The sequence below is a fragment of the Ipomoea nil genome, unplaced genomic scaffold, assembly GCF_001879475.1.
Source record: "Ipomoea nil cultivar Tokyo-kokei standard unplaced genomic scaffold, Asagao_1.1 scaffold0444, whole genome shotgun sequence".
NCBI classification, from domain to species: Eukaryota; Viridiplantae; Streptophyta; class Magnoliopsida; order Solanales; family Convolvulaceae; genus Ipomoea; species Ipomoea nil.
This window is the reverse complement of record NW_017616872.1, coordinates 361,848-384,393: the sequence shown is the minus strand read 5'-3', so window position 1 is coordinate 384,393 and position 22,546 is coordinate 361,848. Positions and strand designations below refer to the sequence as shown.

The 22,546-nt window shown below is 36.3% G+C and overlaps 1 protein-coding gene across 1 annotated transcript; it reads right to left on the bottom strand.

Moving 5' to 3' along the window:
• Positions 1-5,369: 5,369 nt before the first annotated feature.
• LOC109172888 lies at positions 5,370-8,108 on the bottom strand. The gene is made up of 3 exons (XM_019322131.1): positions 6,180-8,108; positions 5,598-6,083; positions 5,370-5,489 (listed from the first exon to the last, which is right to left on the bottom strand). Exons 1-3 carry the CDS (start codon positions 8,106-8,108, stop codon positions 5,370-5,372), a joined length of 2,535 nt encoding a protein of 844 aa, XP_019177676.1.
• Between the last annotated feature and the right edge of the window lie 14,438 nt (positions 8,109-22,546).

The following is a 22,546-nucleotide window of genomic DNA, read 5'->3' as shown; positions in this document are numbered from 1 at the left end:
GAGTTAGTAAACGTGCCCTATGTTTTGCACATTTTGAATTTTCCGTTGACTTTTAATTTGAACTGAACTTTTTCAAATTTTTTTTATTAATTGTGGAAATTTCCAACAATAGATCATGGTAGGTACATTAAAAAATAAAAATAAAAAATCATCTGATCCAGGAACGAATTCAGAAATCTTCTTTAGTGGGGGTAAAAAAATTAAAACTAACGAGATATTTTCAAAAGAATGAAACACTTAGAAATATTTTTAATTAATTAATTATTTATTTATTATTTTAATTCATATTTACCACCCAACAAAGTGAATTCTTCTATTTTGATTATCATTACAAAATATTTAATTTTAATTATCATTCTGATTTCAATGTTTGAACTAAACGCCCCTTAAGTTTGAAATCTTTTACCCCGGCCTCTACGTTTTGAAGGTTGAATTGAACAACAGCTCCCTTTTCATATATGCACAATATAAGAATAATGGTAGGTAGTAAACTTAGAGCAATTAATGAAGGAATATATATAACTTTTTGTGTAATACACATGCTTAAATAATTAATATGTGTTTGATTACTTTTCATAAGTGTGTTTTTTTTTTTTTTTTTTTTTTTTTTTTTTTTTTTTTTTTTGGCATCTTCCGCATGTTTGCATTGAGAAAGTTACTAGAATATAATTATATAAGTATAATTATAGGTAAAAAAAAATGTTAAAATACGACTATTTATTTTTATTGTATTCTAATTTTTGGTTAAAATAAAAATATCATTCAATGTCATATGTACAATTTTATACCAAAAAAACAAAAAAAATAAGCTCAATATAACAGCCATTTAGATTGATTTCTTTATATTGTTGTTAGTCCTAATTCGCTGTTTCATTATTATTATTTTATTTTTAAATTTAGTCATCTGATCAATTAATAAATTTGTTTAGAAGGTTTCAATTATGAGAAGAAAAGTGTAAAATCTAATATTTTGTACTTTTTAACTATGAGGGGGTGTTTGGTTCAGGTCATCTTAGATTACCTAGGTAATCTGAGTCTGGTAATGTTATATTACCTTGTTTGGTTCAAGTTATGAGATTACCAGGTAATGTTATATTATATCAAAGCTGATGTGGCGGTAATGTTTCAAGGTAATGTGATTACCCCCATTTTTTTAGGTAATCTTAGATTACCTTGAATTATTCCAACTTTGCCCTAGTTAACTAATCCTTATATAATAATAATAATAATAATAATAATAATAATAATAATAATAATAATAATAATAATAATAATAATAATAATAATATATGTTTATATAATCAAATATACATATGTGTATATTTATATATTTAGTTTTTTTAATGTTTAAGCTTTGATATACATTCATAGATATAAATAAATACACACATAATATATATATATATATATATATATATATATATATATATATATATATATATATATATATATATTATTGAGGGCATTATTGTAAATTGATCCATATAATCTAAAATATAACCATGAACCAAACAAGGTAATATTATATTACACCATCCAAACCAAACACACAAGGTAATCTTACATTTCCAAAATCTCACATTACCTTCTCGGAGGTAATCCTATTACCTGGGGTAATCCAAGATTCCGTGAACCAAACGCCCCCTGATGGACAAGTATATTTACCCTCATTAAATGAGACCCAAAAAATAGAGAGTAACTATCATTTATTAGTTTTAAGTAAGGACTAAGTTGGCAATTATGACGTGGCTCGTGGAAATTAAGTTTTATGTTTGACTGGACAGTTGCGACTTGCGTGACATGGAGGTTAAGGTTTTCCAAGTTGCGGGTCCCACGATTTGACTAGGAAAAATGACCGGCGTGTGCGAACAACAAAAAAAGTCAGTCTCATATTATAATTTCATTTTCATAATAAAATATGATATATGTTTTTATCTACATACGGACTAAAGGGGAGTGTGCAAGACGGCAAAGACTTGGACACTTGGTGGACCTTTCTCCATTTGTAAATGTGGGTTCTTTGAAACATTCAACTCTATTTGATATATCTATTTAAAAAGTGAAATTAAAGATAGAAAATCAAAAATTGAAAGCACAAAATTGTTAAGTTATTTAGGTGATTGGAGTTTTTTATTTTTTTTAATGCTACTTATTCTATTACATTGTAGTATCTGTTTAAACATATTTTCTGTTTAAACATACTTTCTTACGGAGCCAACAACGCCTCCACTGAGACTCAATCTCATGACCTCCCACATGGAAGATGTCACTACATGTCATCTGAGCACAAAGTGCTTGGCAGGTAATTGGATTTTAAAATATTTTATAAAATTAATTGGTGAATAAATTAACATACCTAAAAAGATACAACATTTTATTTGTGTGTTGAAATCACACTTTTTATTAATTAGTTACAAAATTTTGTTTATTTTGTTTTAAAAGAAAAACGAGCATATATTAATTTAAAAACTTCATAATAGAGTCAGGCAGGACAATATCCCATTATAAAGAGTAATCCTGTCGAGAGATATGACAAGATTTTGCTAAAGTGTGAGTAAAAACATAAGATGTTCTAGGGACGAAAAAAAGCGAACAAAAATCAAAAGACCATCAAATTTTTGCAGTCCATAGTTGCAAAACCAATATAAGAATAAATCGGATCGGTGGTAAGAATATTACTCCGCATAACAGCACAATCCGTGTGTATCGCCACCGATCTATTTTATATTTTATCTTGATATGCTAGATAAAAACTAAGGGTGTGCTTGGTTGGTGGGTTTTGCCCATAGAAATGGGTATGAAAGTGATTGTTGTTGTTTGGTTGATAGGTTTTTATAAAACTACTATGGGTTTCGAATACTCCATCAATTGAAAAACTCATACCCAAATAAAATAAGGGTTTCATTCCCTTATTCATTAACAAGCACTATTATTAGTAATCATTCTCATTCCACCCTACTACCAAACATGTTAAATACTTTCACCAAAACCCATTACCATTACCAAGTATTTGATACCCATTCCGATTCCGATTCCTATGTGCGAACCAAACACACCCTAAGTTTAATGTTTTAGATAGCAAAGAAAAAAAACATTGTATTTATAACGCGTTTAGCAATTAAAGGACAATATTTGTAAAAGTTGAAAGAGAGATACTTTTGTAATTTGGAAACAACTGAGATATCAAAAGTGTAACCCACATTTACAACTGAGTTTCTCTATTTATAGATTTATTGGAATAAGGTTCAAATTGGCCACTAAATGTAACCTAAAAATGCAATTAGGTCACTGAACAAAAAAAGAAGAAAAAAAAATGCAATTAGGCCACTAAACAACTCAAATGTATACAATTTCACCTGATGGCACCATCCATTTCATTAGGCTGCCTGGTTACGTGGAAGGTAAGTTGACATTTTAAATAATTTTTAATAATAAACTTTAAAAATAAAATAAAAAAAGTCAGGTGGTCGCCAACCACCCCCTTCTCCCCTCCTCCTTCGTTTTTAGCCACGAATGAGGGTGGAAGAGGGTGGCGGGAGACGAAGGACCTGTCTCACGCCACCCCCTTCCTCCCTTCTTTAGTCTCCGTTGGAGATGAAGGACATGTCTTCGTCTAGGTCGGAGACAAAGACATGGTCTTCGTCTCCGGTTGGAGACGAAGGAAGAGGGGGGGGGGGGGGGGGGGGCGGCGGCTACCCCAACGGTTTTTTTATTTTTATTTTTATTTTTTATTTTTAAAGTTTATTATTAAACATTATTTAAAAATACCAACTCACCATCCACGTAAGCATGCAACCTGATGAAATGGATGGTAACCTGTTATTTGGTGAAATTGCATACATTTGTGGTGCTCAGTGACCTAATTGTATTTTTTTTCTGTTCAGTCGCCTAATTGCACTTTCAGGTTACGTTTAGTGGCTAATTTAGACCTTATTCATAGATTATTTAAAAGAAAAAAAAAACTAGTATGTGGTGATGTCAAGTGTACCAGCCACCAGTAGGGGTGACCACGGTTTCGTTCGAACCGGACGGTTCGAACCTAACCATGCACTGTGCTAATCGAATCGGAACCGAAATCGTCCGTACAGTTCCGATTCTGATTCCTAAGGGCATCCTCAATAGTTGGGGATTTTACCCCAGATTTTTGTGGGCCCCAACGCCCACCTCATCTTCCACTATCTCACTCAATCACAAAATTTCTTCTTCCCATTAGTTGTAAGTTTTTTCACAACTTTTTGTGGACCCACCATTTTACTTTATATATTTTAATTATTTCTTTATCTATAATTATTTTTAAAATTATAATTATAAATTTAATAACATTATAAAAATTATAATTAATTTTTTTCTCATTATATTTAAAATAAGTTGAAAATTATAAATGTTTACAATTTTTTTAAATATAATTTTATTACTTGAAATTTTAATAACAAAATTCAACAAAAAAAAAAACTTAAAAAAATAAATAAACTGGCCAACTTAAAAAAAAAAACAGAATATATATGTTGGCCAACTTAAATTTCGCAAGCTTCATTCGAGAAAACAGAATATGTATGTATGTTGGCCCAAGCTTCCGTGAACTGCGCTGACAACCATTTTCTTTTTTCTTCCTTTTCTCCTGAAAATCTCAAGTTTTGCAGGAAAAAGAACTTCTTAAAATTTTGGTATCCCATTAGCTTAAAACTTTGCTCCTAGTTTTTTACTATTCCAAAATCCATCCAAAACATGCTATTGGGGATGCCCTAACCGGAACCAATAAAGTTCCGATTAAGGTTTGTAATATTCTGGAACCGGAACCGGAACCAAACGATTCCGGTTCGAAACTGAACGATTTCGGTTCCAGAACCAAAAAAAAAAACACATTTGAAGTTGAAATTTGAAAAGCTAAAGCCGTGCGACTTTGAATTTTCAAAATTCTAAACCAGCAAGCGCCAGTGGCCTACTGGCCAATAGCATGACCATTGACCAAAAACTAAAAATCATAATTTATTTATTTATTTATTTTTTATTCTTTTATAAATCCAGTTAGAACCTGAAACTTTAATTGAAGATTCTGATTCCAGTTTGGTCATTCGAGGAACCGAAACCAAACCGGAATTACAACCTTGGTCACCTAGCCACCAGGTCGAGAGCCCTACATGGGCTAGTACTAATGTGGGTCGTCTTTGCCTAACTCAAATTTTAAAAATGCTGATTTGGCAGCTCGCCACACTTTCATCTATTAAAGTACTTAAATTAATAATTCAAAATTTGTTACAGTCTCTAAATTATAAGTTTTTTTTGAATTATAATTATAATTATTTAATTTTATTCTATATTTGTATAACTGTTTTTTTTTTTTTTTTTAAACCAAAAACTTCATAATTTCATTAACTTAACTTAGAAGGAATATAAGGAGGGAGGGATTCCGTCCAGACAGAACGTGTATGAACCGCTCCTACATGTTTTGCTAAAGCATGAGCAACCAAGTTGGTGCCTCTACGTACAAACTGAATGGAACAAGTAGCGAAAGAATTAAACAAACGTAGACATGAATCTAAAATAATGCCAAGATACGACCGATAAGAACTGACGTCCCGAAAACTGTCAACGAGTACCGCACAGTCCGTCAAAATAACAATGTTCTGAAAATTGTGATCTTGTAGCCATGATAGAGCCTCACGTATCGCCATAGCCTCGGCTAATAGGGGATCATACGGGTAAGAGAGGGGGCCATTTACTGCTGCTACAAAAGCTCCTCCCGGGTTACGCACATAGAAACCAAACGTTGGGGCATGTTGCGATCCGTAGAAACCGGCATCCGTGCTGCAAAGGACCGCATCGTGCGGTAACGGCGCGGTAGCAGGGGTGTTCGTATGTTGCTGCATGGCGGGGTGTGGTGACATCATTTCGGCCGGCTTGCCGTGAGCAGTCCAAGCAGCCCAGGTACGTTGAAACGCAGCGCAGAGATGAATAGGAGATGGCAAAACGAGATCCCAAACTGCCTTGTTTCGAGCTCTCCATATCTCGTAGAGTATTCCACAAATCTGATCTTTTAGAAAACCTGCAGATGTTGCTGAGTTTCCCAACCAAAGCTCCACCCACTACATGAAACCATGATGACCAAAGTTAGGGATTTGGAGTTGTGAAATATTCCACACACGTTTAGCATAAACACAATTGCATAAAATGTGCATAACATCCTCTTCAAACACCCCACAAGCAGGGCAAACATTTGGGATCTCTACTCTTCTCCTAACCAGGTTAGTAATAGTTGGCAAAGCATTTGAGATAGCTCTCCATAGGAAAATTCTCCATTTAGGGGGAACCTGTAATTTCCAAATATTATTCCAAACTGCATCACATGGAGTATTAATTTTCCCAAGCCGCCTATAACCGTTTTTAACTGAATATGCACCTCTAATATCACCCATCCAGAACCAATCATCATTAAACTCCACACACACCGGAGTTCGTAGAATTAATTCAGCATCTCTAGGAATAAATATTTGTGATATTAAATCTTGATTCCAAATTCCTTGGTCAGAATTTATCAAATCTGTCACCATTAAATCAGAATGTTGAGCGATCTGGTCTGAGTGGACAAACGGATCATGGGGGTCGGGCAACCAGGGGTGATCCCAAACTTTAGTCATTCTTCCATTACCAATCCTTCGCCTGCAACCACTTCGAACAAGATCTTGGCTGGCCATTATACTCCTCCAAACATAACTTGGATTACCCCCAAGTGTGGCCTCAAAAAAAGTAGTATTAGGGAAATACCTTGCTTTAAATATCCTGGCCACTAGGGATCCTGGGCATGTCAACATTCTCAATCCTTGCTTCCCCAAAAGGGCTAAATTAAAATCATGCAGTCTCTTAAAACCCATGCCACCATGCTTTTTAGGAACACACATCTTGTCCCAGGCCATCCAGTGAATGCCATCTACCACATTGCTTTTCCCCCACCAGTATTTATTCATCAATCTTTCCAGTGAGTCACATAAAGTCGTAGGCAACAGGTAGATACTCATTGTGTAAGTGGGCATCGCCTGTGCAACACTTTTCAATAACACCTCTTTACTTGCCATCGATAGCAGCCTCTTATTCCAGGAACCAAACCTTTGCTTCAGTTTTTGCTCAATATATGAAAAAATTACTCTCCTGTTTCTACCAATAACTGAAGGTAGACCCAGATACTTCCCAAAATCCTCAGCTTTCTCAACACCTAACCCCATAGCAATGGCATTCCTGTCCCCCAAGCTGGTATTGCGGCTAAAAGAAATATTGGATTTATGAAAATTAACAGATTGGCCTGAAAATTGTTCATAAACCTCTAAACAACGCTTCACCTCCAAAGTTTCCTGCATGTTTGCCTTAAAGAAGAGCATGCTATCATCCGCAAAGAAGAGATGCGAAATTGGTGGAGCCCCACGAGCCACCCTACAACCATGTATTCGTCCTTTTGCCTGAGCATCCTGCAACAACAGAGACAAGCCTTCTGCACATATAATAAAAAGATACGGAGAGAGTGGATCCCCCTGCCTCAAACCCCTAGACGGGATTATTTCCTGACTCGGCTTCCCATTCACCAGCACCTTGTACCTGACTGTCCATATACAGAGCATAATTAGTCCAACCCATTTCTCATCAAAACCCAGTCCCAACAACATACGTTCCACAAAAGACCACTCCATCCTGTCATAGGCCTTAGCCATATCCAATTTGAGAGCTGCCCACCCAACCCGCCCTAACTGTTTTCTTCGTAAATAGTGCCCAACCTCAGACGCAATAAGAATATTGTCTGAGATAAGCCTGCCTGGCAGAAAGGCGCTCTGTGACTCCGAAATAATATTATCAAGCAGTGGTTTCATACGATTCGCAATCATCTTGGCCATTACCTTATATACCACATTACATAAAGCAATAGGCCTGAGATCCGCAACCAATTCAGGGGCTGCCTTCTTTGGGATCAAAACAATATTTGCATCATTCAATTCTAAAGGGAAGGAAGATTGAGATAAACAATTAAGCACAAAATCAGTAACATCCTTACCCACAAGATCCCAAAACGCCTGGTAGAAGCCCGGGTTCATGCCATCAGGTCCTGGCGATTTATCCCTCCCCATGGAAAACAAGGCGTGCTTTACCTCCTCAGGCTCAAAAGGACGAAGCAGATCATCATTCTGCGCACGTGTGACGCGTGGCGTGAGGGTATCCACGTGAAACACACCATCCCCACCACTGGACTGAAAAATCTGAGTAGTAATCCGTGACCAGCGAGACAAGACCAGCCCCCTCCTTCCAGGTCCCATTCTCATCTCTAAGCTTCATAACAAAATTCTTCCTTTTCCTGTGCGTGGCATACTGATGAAAGAACTTTGTATTACGATCAGCACCCTGCAGCCAGTGCTGTTTGGCCCTCTGTTTCCAGAAAGTCTCCTCCTGCGACAGAATGGAACTTAGCTGACTATCCAACTGTCTGAACTGCCCCAAGGAAACTGGGTCCATACACCCTCTCAAAGCATTCATATCCCGTCTTATAGAATCGATCCTGGAACCAAATTTATGAAAATGATCCCCTCCCCATTTCTTCAAACCCTGACCACAGGCCCATAACCTCTCCTGCAACCCCATACCCTGCGAGCTCAACCACTGATCCTCCACCACCCCCCTGCAATCCTCATCTTCCAACCACGCATTTTCAAATCGAAAACTACGCGGTCTCCGTGTTGAAACTGAGCCATAAATATCCAGAAAGAGGGCCGTATGATCCGACATTAGGGTCTGAATATTATAAAGCCTAGCTCTATCATGAAACTCCAACCAGGCTGCATCCCCCACCGCCCTATCCAGACGCTCCTCTACCCAATCCGGTGTCCCCTTACCCCTTTTCCAGGTGTAAGGATATCCGATCATGGGAATAGTCGTCAAACCACAATCCCCGAGCGCCTCTCCAAAACCCTCCAACAAACCAGCAGGATGTGGCCGTCTACCCCTCTTCTCAGATTGAAAAAGCAGATCGTTGAAATCCCCTATTACCACCCAAGGAAGAACAGATACATCCTTAAGCGATCGTAAGAAATCCCACGACTCCCTTCTCCTCGTACTCTGAGCAAAACCATAATAACAAGTGAGCCTCCAATGATGACAATTAGGAAGAGACACCACAATGTCAATATGATTTTGTGAATATTTGAGCAAACGAGCACTATTATTCTTCGCCCATAGAAACCCCATACCCCCCTTCTGTCTCTGACTATCCACACCAAAACCTCCCTCAAACCCAATCTTCACACGGAGCCTCTCCACATGACTCCTATCCACCATCGTCTCCATCAAGAACACAAAATCCGGCTTCACGGCAGTTCCAACTCAGAATACTCATTGGGAAGGGCGAACCTGAGCAACAGGTCCCGCCAAAACAGTCGTAACAGAGTCAACCAACATCACCCCCTCCTCCACCACCACATCACTCGCAACCTCCCTCTCCACACCCCTCCTTCTTTTTGGATCTACCCGAACACCCTCTTCCCCTTCCCCCCTACACCACCCCTGTAAACCACCGAGTGCTGCCCACCCCAAGAACCCGTACCCCCCCACCCTCAACGCACCATGTTGGCCCTCCTCCGGCGCTAAAGAACCCCCGCCACCCGTACGGTTCCCATGCATAGATGAAAGCCGAACAGCCCCCCCCTTCCCCACCACCAAGCCCTAACTCACGATGCCTCTGCTCCCCTTTTTGCAACCAATTTTCCCCCACCGCCTTTGCCGGTAAATTACCACCCGCCTTCAAACTTGCATTGAATGGATACAATTCAGATTTAAGACCAGACACCCGAGCATCAAGACAAAACTTGTCCGTATGCCCTAACTTTCCACAAAAATAGCAGAACATATGCAAACGCTCGTAGCGAAAATTCACCCATGTCCAAGTATTATCACGTAAAATCATCTTCATTCGTCTTTTTAATGGTGCCGTTACCTCAACCGTGACCTTAACTCTGTAGAATTTAGTCCACGGCTTCACAAAGTTTCTTTCATCCAAACAGACAAAAAGCCCTAGATAATCACCCACTTTCTCCAAAACCTTATCCGTCCGGTATCCGACCGGCAAGTCGTGTACCTGTATCCAATAATCCAACGTGTTCAATGTTACCTGAGTGGGATGCTCGCCAGGTCGCAATGGCTGACAAATTAGGGTGGCATTCTCAAACGCCCAAGGACCATTCTCCAACACATAAGCCATATCCGTTTCATGATAAAACGTGAATAGGTATAGATTCGGTTGCACCTCAGCTACTTGTATCCCCATCAACGGTCTCCACACAGACACCACAACCTGCCTCATCACATCAAATTTAATACTGCGATCGGTCAAAAAACGACCAACGAATTGCCAATACTGCTGCACCAAAACCCCGGCTTCCGCCGCACCCGCCTCCTCCTCAAAACGGACGCCGACCTCCTCATCATCAAGGGTGATCCCAGCATAGCCTTTCGCCAAATCTTGAACATTCACACTGTGCTGATTCATAGGTAAACCAGCAGTATTATTATCGGGACAGTGCGACATAATTCACTACAGCGCCGCTCCAAATACACCGCCCAAACACCAGTTTAAATAAAACGGCAAGCAGCAAGAAAACACAGCAGTGATAAAAACCTTCCGGAACAGTTCGTAAGCAAACAACCGCAAAGCACGAACCACACACTAGCAACGAGATATTGCAACAGATAGGATCGATCGAGTACGGTAAAGCGACGTGAAGAGCGTAAAAAAACCCTAGAAGCCAGGGAGAGAGATAGAAAACCCTAGAAGCCAGGGAGAGAGATTAACTTATATTTGTATAACTGTTAAATTGTACATTATTTATTTATTTTAGATCAGAAAGAAAGGGAACACTCAAATTACAAAGTTTGATTGCCAAGTTGGCACCAAAATGGAAGCCCAAACTTATCATCTTCTACCAAGGACTTGTAGTCCACTTGTATCACGTTGCTCCCCTACGTGGGAGGTATTAGGTTTGAGCTTCAATGGATGTGTAGTTTGTATATTTGGGTATCACTTTTCCTTTGTAATAAAAAAAATTGTATATTATTTATAAAGTTGAAATTTATACTTTATAAATTACAAATTTACAATATTGAAAATTATGGGATTAATAGTGTTTATTTGATTGTTAGTGTAGACAAATAAATGATTCATAAACAAACTAGTACGTGATGATATCAACCGGCCCAGCCCAAGAGGCTTACATGGGCCAGTACTAATATGGATCGTGCTAGCCCAACATACATTTTTAAAATGTTTTTTTCCGCATAGTTATTGCGTGTACTGTGGTCCATATAGCTGTGTGGCAATCGTTATGCTATGGACCCGTGTCCAGCATGCATGCTGGACACGGTAATGGTGTCGTTAGTGGCACCCTCTTCCACCTTTATTTTTTTATTTATTTTTTATTTTTTTATTTTAAATTTCAGAACTTTGTAATACGAGTATATGTTAATAATTTTATCACTATATGTTCATAATTGTAAGTTCATAATGGCAGAGTTCTGTATTTATAAATGCATAACTGTACATTCATAATTGCATAATTGTACATTCATAATTCCGTAACTGTACATTCATAATTCAATAACTGTAAATTCATAATTTTCGAAACTCTATGTTCACAATTTTAGAGCTCTATATTCATAATTTTATCACTATATGTTCATAAATGTAAGTTCATAATGTCAGAGCTCTGTGTTCATAATTTTATAACTTACATTAATAATTCCATAACTGTACATTCATAATCCCATAACTGTACATTCATAATGGCACAAACGAATAAGGCCGTTAACGGCGAGACAAAATCAATTTTTATTTTTTTAACTGGAATGACGCGTTTTTCCTGAAAATGACGTCGTTTTGGACTCATATCCACAATGCATTGTGGACACGGGTCCAAGGCATAATTTGCGGCTGTGTGGACAACGGTTTAAAAATGATGTCATTTTGCTTAATTTTATTTGTTTGCGCGCCCAGTTACAAAAAGAGTATGTAATTAATGATGATTTTTTTTTTGTATTTTATTTTTTTGGTAAATTAATTAGTTATATTTCGGTTAATTCAATTTGAAATCAAATAGACACGGTGAAACTCTTTAGCATAATATGTGGTTACGTTGTGTGCTCACAGGTAGCACATAATTCTTATTTTTATTTTTATTTTTTGACTTGATCCCTTGATTAACTTGGACGCGAAAAGACAAAAATAGAATACAATATAATGTTGATGTGAGTAGCCATTCATACTTAGTATATACAATTTATAAGCATATAAATTAAAAATAATTAAGAGAATTGGATTTTTTTTTTCAAAAAAAAAAAGAAAAAAAAAGAGAAAAATTTAATATGAAAATGTTTTTATCAAGTTGAATTTTATTTTCTTTTGAAACGGAATTTTATTTTCTAAATTGAAAATAGGAAACATTTGTTGGCCATGATGCCCAATTAAAGCAAGTGTTGATAGAAAAATCAAAGGCTTGGTGGTGCTACTCCTTGAGCCTTGAGCAGCTGAATATGTGCTTCAATTTTCGCCAATTCCGATTCAAAGCTATAAATTTGCTGTTGTAAAAGTGTGATGATTTCGACACAGCCATATACCGGATCCTCTACCCTACATTGTGCCTTGTAGTACAAGGATTCCGCAACATCGCCCCGTTTATACTCTTCTACTTGCTGTTTTAATCAAAACAATAATTCAGAAATAAAAAATGATAATCAGTACTGCATCAAAGTTCAATTCACCGAAATATATTTATGCAGTAATCACAAAAGATGAGATTTAGCTCTTCACCATCGTAAATTGGGTTTGTGGTTTCACAACAAGGTCGGACTTCATGGCGGAGCTGTGGGGCATTAGGGATGGCCTCAGATTGATTAGAGATAAAGGGTTGCGAGGTGTTGAAATGGAGCTAGATTATGGGGCAATCGTTAAAGCAGTAATAGGATTTTCAGGGATGGACTCAGATGCAGGGCTTTACTTTTAGATTGCAAGGCTCTCCTTAGACAAGTTTATTACATACGAGTGTGCATGTGTTGAGAGAGGGGAATCATTGTGCGAATCTTCTCGCAAATTTGGGTCATGAGTGCAGCTAGCTAAGGAACTACGAGGTTAGAGAGAGAGAGAGATAATAACTGAAAAATGTAATAATTTATTAACTTTAGTCCCACGACCATTAAACCATCACATAATTAAAATGCTTCACATTCTAGTTTAATTTACCACCAATAGACTTAAATATATTGTTACTTTTGTAAAGCAAATTCATAATTTTAGATTAAAAAAAATTATATGCATTTTGAGATAATACTTATAGAACATGGAAACAAAAATTCAAAGCACAACAATACAAGTATTGTCATTACTCATTATTCATGCAAGTATAATATATTACTACTAGTAGTAAAATTAAAAAGAAAATTGAATGTTAAACAAAGTGACTGAGTAAGTTCATTTAATATGATTCTCGTACTAAAAAGTCATAATATTGATATTTTGAACTCTTAGAATAATACTCGTAATTTAAAGATACAATTATTTTGGATGGGTATATATGTTTACACATATTTGTTATTTACAATTACATCTTAATTTTTTTTTTTAAATTAAAAAACATATTGACATTTGTTTGTGTTGTCAATTTTCCCCCAATTTTATCATTTCTCTATCACCTAGACTCCCTCTTCTTGAAGATGCAACGCATCGTAGTCATCATTTGCATTATTGATATCACCATTATATTCTACTTACAAGACTAATTCCTTAGCTAAAGTAGTTACAGGACTTATTCGAGCAAACAATTATCGAATAATAAATATACAAATATACACTACTCCTTGACAACATGTACATACATATACATACATATGTATATATATACGTATGCATGAAATTAAATGGGAAATGGAGTAATAAAAAATTAACTAGAAAATAAAGTGAAATAATTATATATTACGAGTATATCATTATATAATGCATACCTTTAGCATTTTAATGGCGTTGTTGGCACCAAAGATTCTATGAACAACAGCAAATCATATACAATCTGGAATGCATCTCCTTCTCAATTGCCTGCATGCTGCATACCGGCTGCCAGTAGCCATCTTTGAAAACAAAAATCCTTTGCAAATCTATGCAAAGGTTTTTTAGTTTCTTCTAAATCTTTGAAAGATGTATAGCTTAGTATAGCTTTTCCTTATTACTTTATAACGGCTATATTTTTTGTAAGGTAAGTTACCGGTGTTAATTGCTAAATTATTCAAAGATGTAGCTTAATATAGCGTTTTTTTTTATTGCTTTAATTTATAATGGCTATAATTATTTATATTTTTTGTAAGGTAAGTTATCAGTGCTAATTATATTGTTAAAGCTGCCAAGTAAATTTGGTAGGAATTTCAAATCACAAGTGTAAATTCTGAAATGGCTCAACCAAAACCAGCATTCCATAGCACTCTGATCTACTGTGGAACAATCGCCTTAATGATTCCGCCAAGATAACATGGAAGGTTATTTATGCATTGAATCTTAAAGTTAATTTGTCAAATAGATCATATTCACTAAAATATTAAAAATGTCTGATTCATATAAAAAGAATAAGAGGAAATTAAATTAGCCCGCATAGGCAGCTAACTGGTCGCAGAGGTAAAATTTGTCACAATAGATTAATGATTGAGTCTTGGTAACGTGAGAACAACTAAACAACTAGTGTCTGAAGGGCTAAATATTTCATTTTCTCAAATTTATATTTAAAATTTAAAATACATATAACAATAAATAAATAAAATAATATATCCTTATACATCATTTTGTATATTACCAATTAACACTAAACAACTAATTTACCAATAATAAGTCTTATGTTATGTAAGATTGTTTCCCGTAAAACATGTAATACGTCTTAGCTAAAAGTTAATATTTTTATAAATTTATATACAATATTACATTTTTACTAAAAAGTATTATGTGTATCACGTGAGACAATCTGATGAGGATACGATATATCTGAATGAATAATAATGAGTCTGTACAGGAGTATATATATATAGTAGTGAATAGTAAACCTATTACAAGACGAATACTAATAATAATAGGTAACGAATACTAATTACTAATAATAATAGGTAACGAATACTAATGATAATAGAGTCCTAATACTCCCCCTCAAGCACAAGGTGGATTAGCAACAAAGTTGAGCTTGCCACATAGAGTAGAGAAACGCGGACCAGGGAGAGCTTTAGTGAACACATCAGCCAGCTGATCCTTTGTGGAAATGAAGCTAACCTGCAACTCCTTCTTCGCCACTTTGTCACGAACAAAGTGGTAATCAATTTCCACATGCTTCGTACGAGCATGGAACACCAGGTTGGAACAGAGATAAGTCGCACCCAAATTATCACACAAGAGAGTGGGAGGAGCAGCCAATGACACTCCAAGCTCGTGCAACAGAGAAACCAACCAGGTGACCTCCGCAGACACATCAGCCAGAACCTTGTATTCAGCCTCTGTAGACGAACGAGCAACCGTGCGTTGCTTCCGACAAAATCAGGAAATCAGACTGCCACCAAGAAAAATCGCAAAACCACTAGTAGACTTCCTGTCAGCTGGATCACCAGCCCAGTCCGAATCCGAAAAGGCATGAACCGCAACAGAGGAGGAAGGACGAATAAAAAGACCAAAGTGCAGAGTTCCTTTTACATACCGCAGAACACGCTTGAGCATAGCCCAATGCTCAGTGGTTGGAGAGTGCATATGCTGACGGACCCGATTCACGGCAAAAGAGAGATCCGGACGAGTAACAGTAAGATACTGTAGAGCCCCAACAAGACTGCGATACTACGTGGGATCCGCATAGGGAACCACAGAATCAAAAGAAGGTCGGGACACAGGAACCGGAGTAGCCAACGGTTTACAGTCCACCATACCTGCACTGCTCAAAATATCTCGCATGTATCGCTGCTGAGAAAGAAACAAACCACCATCCTTGGAGACCGTCTCAATGCCAAGAAAAAAAGACGGAGCACCCATGTCACGAATCTTAAACTCCGAGGCTAAGTCAGTAAGAAGCTGAGTAACACACGAAGTATCAGACCCCATAACAAGGATATCATCAACATAGACAAGCAAATATAAACAAACAGAGGCACGAGTATAGATGAATAAAGAAACATCAGTCTTGGAGGGTGAAAAACCAATCGACACCTAGAAAGCATGCAACCTATTGAACCACACTCGAGGAGCCTGCTTAAGACCATAGAGTGACCTCTGTAACAAACACACATCATCCGACCGTGACTGGTCTTCATAACCGGGCGGCTGTCTCATGTAAACTGTCTCTGCAAGATTACCATTGAGGAAGGCGTTGTGAACATCCAACTGCCGAATGACCCAACCGCGAGAAACGGCTAAAGAGAGAAGAAGCCGCACGGTGGTGGGTTTGACAACAGGACTGAAAGTCTCAAAAAAGTCCTGCCCAGCGACTTGATTGAAACCCTTTGCGACCAATCGAGCCTTGTGCCGCTCAATCGTGCCATCGGCCTTGCGCTTCGTTCTGAACACCCATTTGCACCCCACAACATTCATGCCAAGTGTACGACTAACCAGACACCAAGTGTGATTCTGGAGCAAGGCATTAAACTCAAGATCCATGGCCTCACGCCACTCCGGATACTGAACTGCCTGAGAATAACAAGTCGGTTCAGGAACAGTCATAAGAGACACATGCTGCGTCGGTCCTTGAGAACGGGTTGCCATGACATGAAACCGAGGCTGAACAGGCTTCACCGTACGGCGGCCTCGCTTGGGCGCAGTAGGAGCACCCGAGACCGCCCCTTCCGGAGCCGTAGCAGTCACGGTGTGAGAATCTGAACCAGCTGCGGCAGCCCCGGAATCCGCGTCCAACTCCAGATGAGGATCAAGTCCAGTGGGACAAACATCGGATCCAACACCAACCCGAACGACACCAACACCCCACGACTCAACCGGGCGAGAGCTAGAGACCTGTGAAGGCATAGAAGAAGCAAACGGATATACGGTCTCATCAAATCGTACATGACGACAATTGAATACCTTGTTAGTAGCAGGATCTAAACAACGATAGCCACGAAACGAAGACGGATAACCAAGAAACACACACGGGGATGACCGATACTGCAACTTGTTACGATTGTACGGGCGCAACAGAGGATAACAGAGACAGCCAAACACACGCAAGAAGAAATAAGAAGGATTAGAATGATGCAAACGATAATGAGGACTGACATTGTCTAGAACTCGAGTAGGCATTTTATTGATGAGATAGACCGTAGTCTCAAAGGCATAATCCCGACTGCAGTGGTGCAACAAGCGCGGCCTCAGAAACGGTCCGTTCAGAACTACCAACAGAGCCGTCATCAGATCCGAGGTGCGCCATTAGAGAGAGGAGAGAGAAACCTGCTGATACCAGATGAGGATACGATATATCTGAATGAATAATAATGAGTCTGTACAGGAGTATATATAGTAGTGAATAGTAAACCTATTACAAGACGAATACTAATAATAATAGGTAACGAATACTAATTACTAATAATAATAGGTAATGAATACTAATGATGATAGAGTCCTAATAAATCTCACATAAAATTTAATCATTTACCAAATATCTTGTTACATCTAATATTACCAACTAATTAAAATAATTATCTCAATTAATTATCATCTAACTATTATCCACTAATTGCCAAACAATCTTGATGTTATAGTCCATCCTTTATATGCATGGTAATGGTAACTATGTAGCATGAAAACGGGAAATAAAGAAATGAGAAATAGGCCAGGTAAACAACAATTTCAAAAGTGCAGGAAATAAAATATGTATATGTATAAAATATGCGGGTACATTTGGAACTATTTTTTACTATATATATATATATATATATACTAATTTTTTACGCGCATTGCGCGATTGGGATAATGTCCAATATTATTTTTTTAAATAAGTACTTTAAAGTATATCAAGGCAAGATTATATTGGAATTGTTCGTGCATAGATAATTGAATGTTAAATTTACGTATTTAAATAGACAATTCTAAGTTTACAAATGCAAGATAATATAGTCAAGATTGATTATAATTGTCAATAAAATAATTGTATAGGTATGGTTGAAACCAAATACAGGACATAAGGGAAAGTAAATTAAAATTAGGGCATAAAATATTAAATATATACTAATATTGAAAAGTTAATTGCTGATTGCCAAACAAGGACATTGCGAGGTAGTTTCCTACTTCAATTTGTTGTGTGATTTGAATACTCTTTTTGTCCATAAATTCCTCAGGTAGTTAATATGATTGACTTAATTATATTTTTTTTTTATTTATTTAAAACTATTATTATTGTTATTATTATTATTATTATTATTATTATTATTATTATTATTATTATTATTATTATTATAATTATTATTATTAGTATTATTATTATTATTATTAAATATATGTATACCCTTAGGTCATTTTACATGTTAATCTAAACAACATCTAATTTTTTCAAATATCTTTTTTACCAACCGTTGATATAATTCGCTGGTCAAATTCGCTAATATAATTCGCTAACGCTAACTGCTGATTGTCAAACAAGGACATTGCGAGATAATTCTCACTTCAATTTGTTGTGTGATTTGAATACTCTCTTTGTCAACAAATCCCTCAGATAGTTAATATAATTGGCTTTATTAATTATATTTTTTAAAATTTTTCATGGTATTAATAAAATACTTGATAAACTATATAGCATTATTTTGTATTATAACTTTGATATTTAATTAAAAAATAGTGCAAAAAAATAATAGACAATATTGTGAATATAATCAATTGATGAATTTGAAATTTGAATGTAAAGGATTTTTACTTGGAGAAATATAAAGACAATAGAACTAATAAAATTATGTCTCTTAATTAATTTATTGATAATGAATAATTTTTTTTAGTAAAGACATTGTAGGGACAATGTAGCGAACATAATCAATTGATGAATTTGAATGTAAAAAATTTTTATATTGGCGAAAAATAAAGACAATATAACTAATGAAATTATTTCTCTTATTTAATTTATTGATAATGAATAATCTTTTTTGAATAACAATATTGTAGACACATAATTCTAAATTAAAGAAATGCATATGTATTATTTTTTGTTGTAGCTAATAAATTATTATTTAATTTAATAAGACTAAAATAGAGTACTAATTATGCCTACTTTGATTAGGATGAGGTTCGAACCTAAGACCTTTCTTATTGAAATCAATGAGTAAGTTAACGGTGAACTAACAGAAAGTAATGGAAAAGATAATATTTAACGGAAAAGTTAACGGATAATCATATTCATTAAGGATAAATTAGTAAATTTTAAGGAAAACTTAAAATCTAATCAATCTGAGCCATTCATTTAATTAAAAAAATTGACCGTCATTTTTTCTACCCATTATAGGCCTAACTCTCTTGGACTCTTATTAGTATATATATATATATATATATATATATATATATATATATATATATATATATATATATATATATATATATATATATATATATATATATATATATATATATATATATATATTTTGTAAGGTTCCCGTGCGGTTGAATGCTTTCTGTACGGTTGTGCGGTAGATTCATGTGCGTGAGGTTTGTACTCAATGTGCGTGAGTATTGTGTTTAATGTGCCTAAGATTTGTACTTAATGTGCGTGTGTGTGTAATGTTAGTGTGCGTGAGTTTTGTACTTAAGGTGTGTGAGTCTTATGCCTAAGGTGCGTGAGTCGTTGTGTGCTTATTGTGAGTGAGTGTGTTCTTCATCCACTGCTGTGAAAATTATGCGCATCCACTACTGCATTTTTTTTTTTGTTTTTGTTTCGAAGTGGTGGAGGAATGAATTTTGTCTTGGTTTTAACATAAAATCAGAACAGTCATATGTGCGTTTACATATATCCATCCATTCACACACAATCAGAAAAGCTTCACCCACTTTCTCTTTATGTTCTGCTTTCTTCTGAGCTCGTAATTCTGAACTCAAGTCACGCACATTAAGCACAAACTTCACGCACATTAAGCACAATACTCAGGCACATTAATTACAAAACTCACGCACATTAACATTACACACTCATGCACATTAAGTACAAATCTAAGGCACATTAAACACGCAACTCACGCACATTAAGTATATAACTCACACACATTAATCTACCGTACAACTGCATGGGAAGCCACAAATGCACATGATCCCTTCCATATATATATATATATATATATATATATATATATATATATATATATATATATATATATATATATATATATATATATATATATATAGGCTTCGAATATGGTGCAACCCCTATACTAGATGAGATCATGAGATCTCATGATATCCATTGATTCATTTTCCATAAATGGTTGAGATTATAAGAGATTGTGAAAGTAATTAAGGATATATTTAAATTAAAAGGATTAAATAGTAATTGTAGATATATGTTTAATTATGGATATTATTCAATTAGAATCTTAAGCATTATATTAGGGAGATTATGAATGGAAATTGATATTTTAAATTATTAGGGACCTTATCAATGGTAATAATTAATTATATTTTGTACATCTGAAATTTTAAATTATGAGAAATTTTACGGCGGTGTGTGCGTGGGTGTGGAATGGTGTGTGCGTTTTATAGTTTGCCATGGTGTACACCTCCTGTTACAGAAAACCGCACACGCCATTCCACACCCGCGCGCACACCATCGTAAAATTTCCCACAATTTTTTTTTAAAAAAAAACACACACACACAACAAGCCCAATACTATATCTACTACGCACTGATTATCTACTCGAAATTCAAACGCCGATTGATACGCCCTTAATTGTAATTATGTAGTTTAATTAGGAAGAGTTAATTATGGTAATATACATTATTCTTGCTACAGGATCATTGCCCGTCAATGGTGTATCACTGATACCCAAATTAGATTCGTATATTTTTGTTTTCTTTTGGATACGTTTTGCTGGGGTTTACCAGGTAAGGTCTTGTGCCTGGCGATTCCATTTGCCACACAGAAGTCATTGAAATCTGACTCACAGAATTCCAAGCCATTGTATGTCCTGAGCTTCTTGATCTTTTTACATGTTTGAGTCTCAACAAGTATTTTCCACTTCTTGAAAACAGAAAATGCCTGATTTTTATGTTTCAGGAAATAGACCCAGACTTTACGAGAAAAGTCATCAATAATAGACATAAAATATCTACAGCCTCCCATAGACTGGAATTTAGTTGGTCCCCATAAATCAGAATGTATGTATTCCAATACATCTTTGGTACGGTGTGTAGCAGTAGAGAAACTAACCCTCTTTTGTTCCCCAAAAACACAATGCTCACAAAATTGTAATTTACCCGTACCTGAAACAACAATGAGGCCTTTCTTGCTCAGGAGATGCATGCCTTTCTCACTCATATGCCCCAGACGCATATGCCATAGTTGAGTGAGATCCGCATCAGACATCGGTGAGGATACCGCTACTGAACCTGTCACAGTACTGCCATGCAAGACGTACAAGCTTCCAGAACGAGAAGCTTTCATGAGAACAAGAGAGCCTTTTATGACTTCCAGAACTCCACCTTCAGCTATGTACTTGCACCCCAGAGATTCCAAGGTGCCCAAAGATATCAGATTGCGTTTCAAATCAAGAATATACCGAACATTGGTAAGAGTCCTGATAACGTTATTATGAGTTTTAATCTGAACACTTCCAATTCCACTAATCTTGCATTGGATATCATTACCCAGCAAGACAACATCACCATCAACCGGTTCCAGAGAGACGAACCAGTCTTTGTGAGGACACATGTGGAATGTACAACCAGAGTCCAGAATCCACTCGGTTTCGCTCCGTTTGCAACCGGAGCTAACAGATAACATAACATCGCCTTCTGAATCACTTTCAACAACACTAGCTTCAGCAGACTTCTTTTCTCTCTCTTGCTTGTTTTTCAACTTGAAGCATTCAGTCACATCATGACCATGCTTTTTGCAGTACTTATAGGATTTGTTGGACTTATGTCCTTTGGACTTGGATCTAGAATTTTTATTGCTACTCCCGGATTCAAGTGAACGACCCCTTACGGTCAAGCCTTCACCTTTGTCCTCAGACTTAATTTCAAAGTCAAACTTTTCTTTGGACAATAGGTTTGACTTAACATTGTCGAAAGTGAGGGTGTCACTACTATTACCATACAGCATAATTTCTTTAAAATGCTTGTATGATTTAGGGAGAGAGACAAGCAATAAAACAGCGCGATCCTCATCTTCAATTATGACATCAATATTTTCCAAGTCCAATAAAATAGAATTGAATTCATCCAAGTGAGATTTAATAGAAGTACCTTCCGTCATACGGATTGTGTACAGACGCTCCTTCAAACGCAGCGTGTTCGCCAGAGTTTTGGCCATGTAAAGCGTATCCAGCTTGGACCATAAA

Coding starts and splice junctions, on each gene's coding strand:
- LOC109172888 (XM_019322131.1), bottom strand. CDS start 8,108: ATGGGGAGGGATAAATCGCCAGGACCTGATGGCATGAACCCGGGCTTC. Junction 6,084..6,179: donor GTGGGGTGTTTGAAGAGGAT/GTTATGCACATT, acceptor GGTTTCATGTAG/TGGGTGGAGCTTTGGTTGGG. Junction 5,490..5,597: donor TTATTTTGACGGACTGTGCG/GTACTCGTTGAC, acceptor TGTTCCATTCAG/TTTGTACGTAGAGGCACCAA.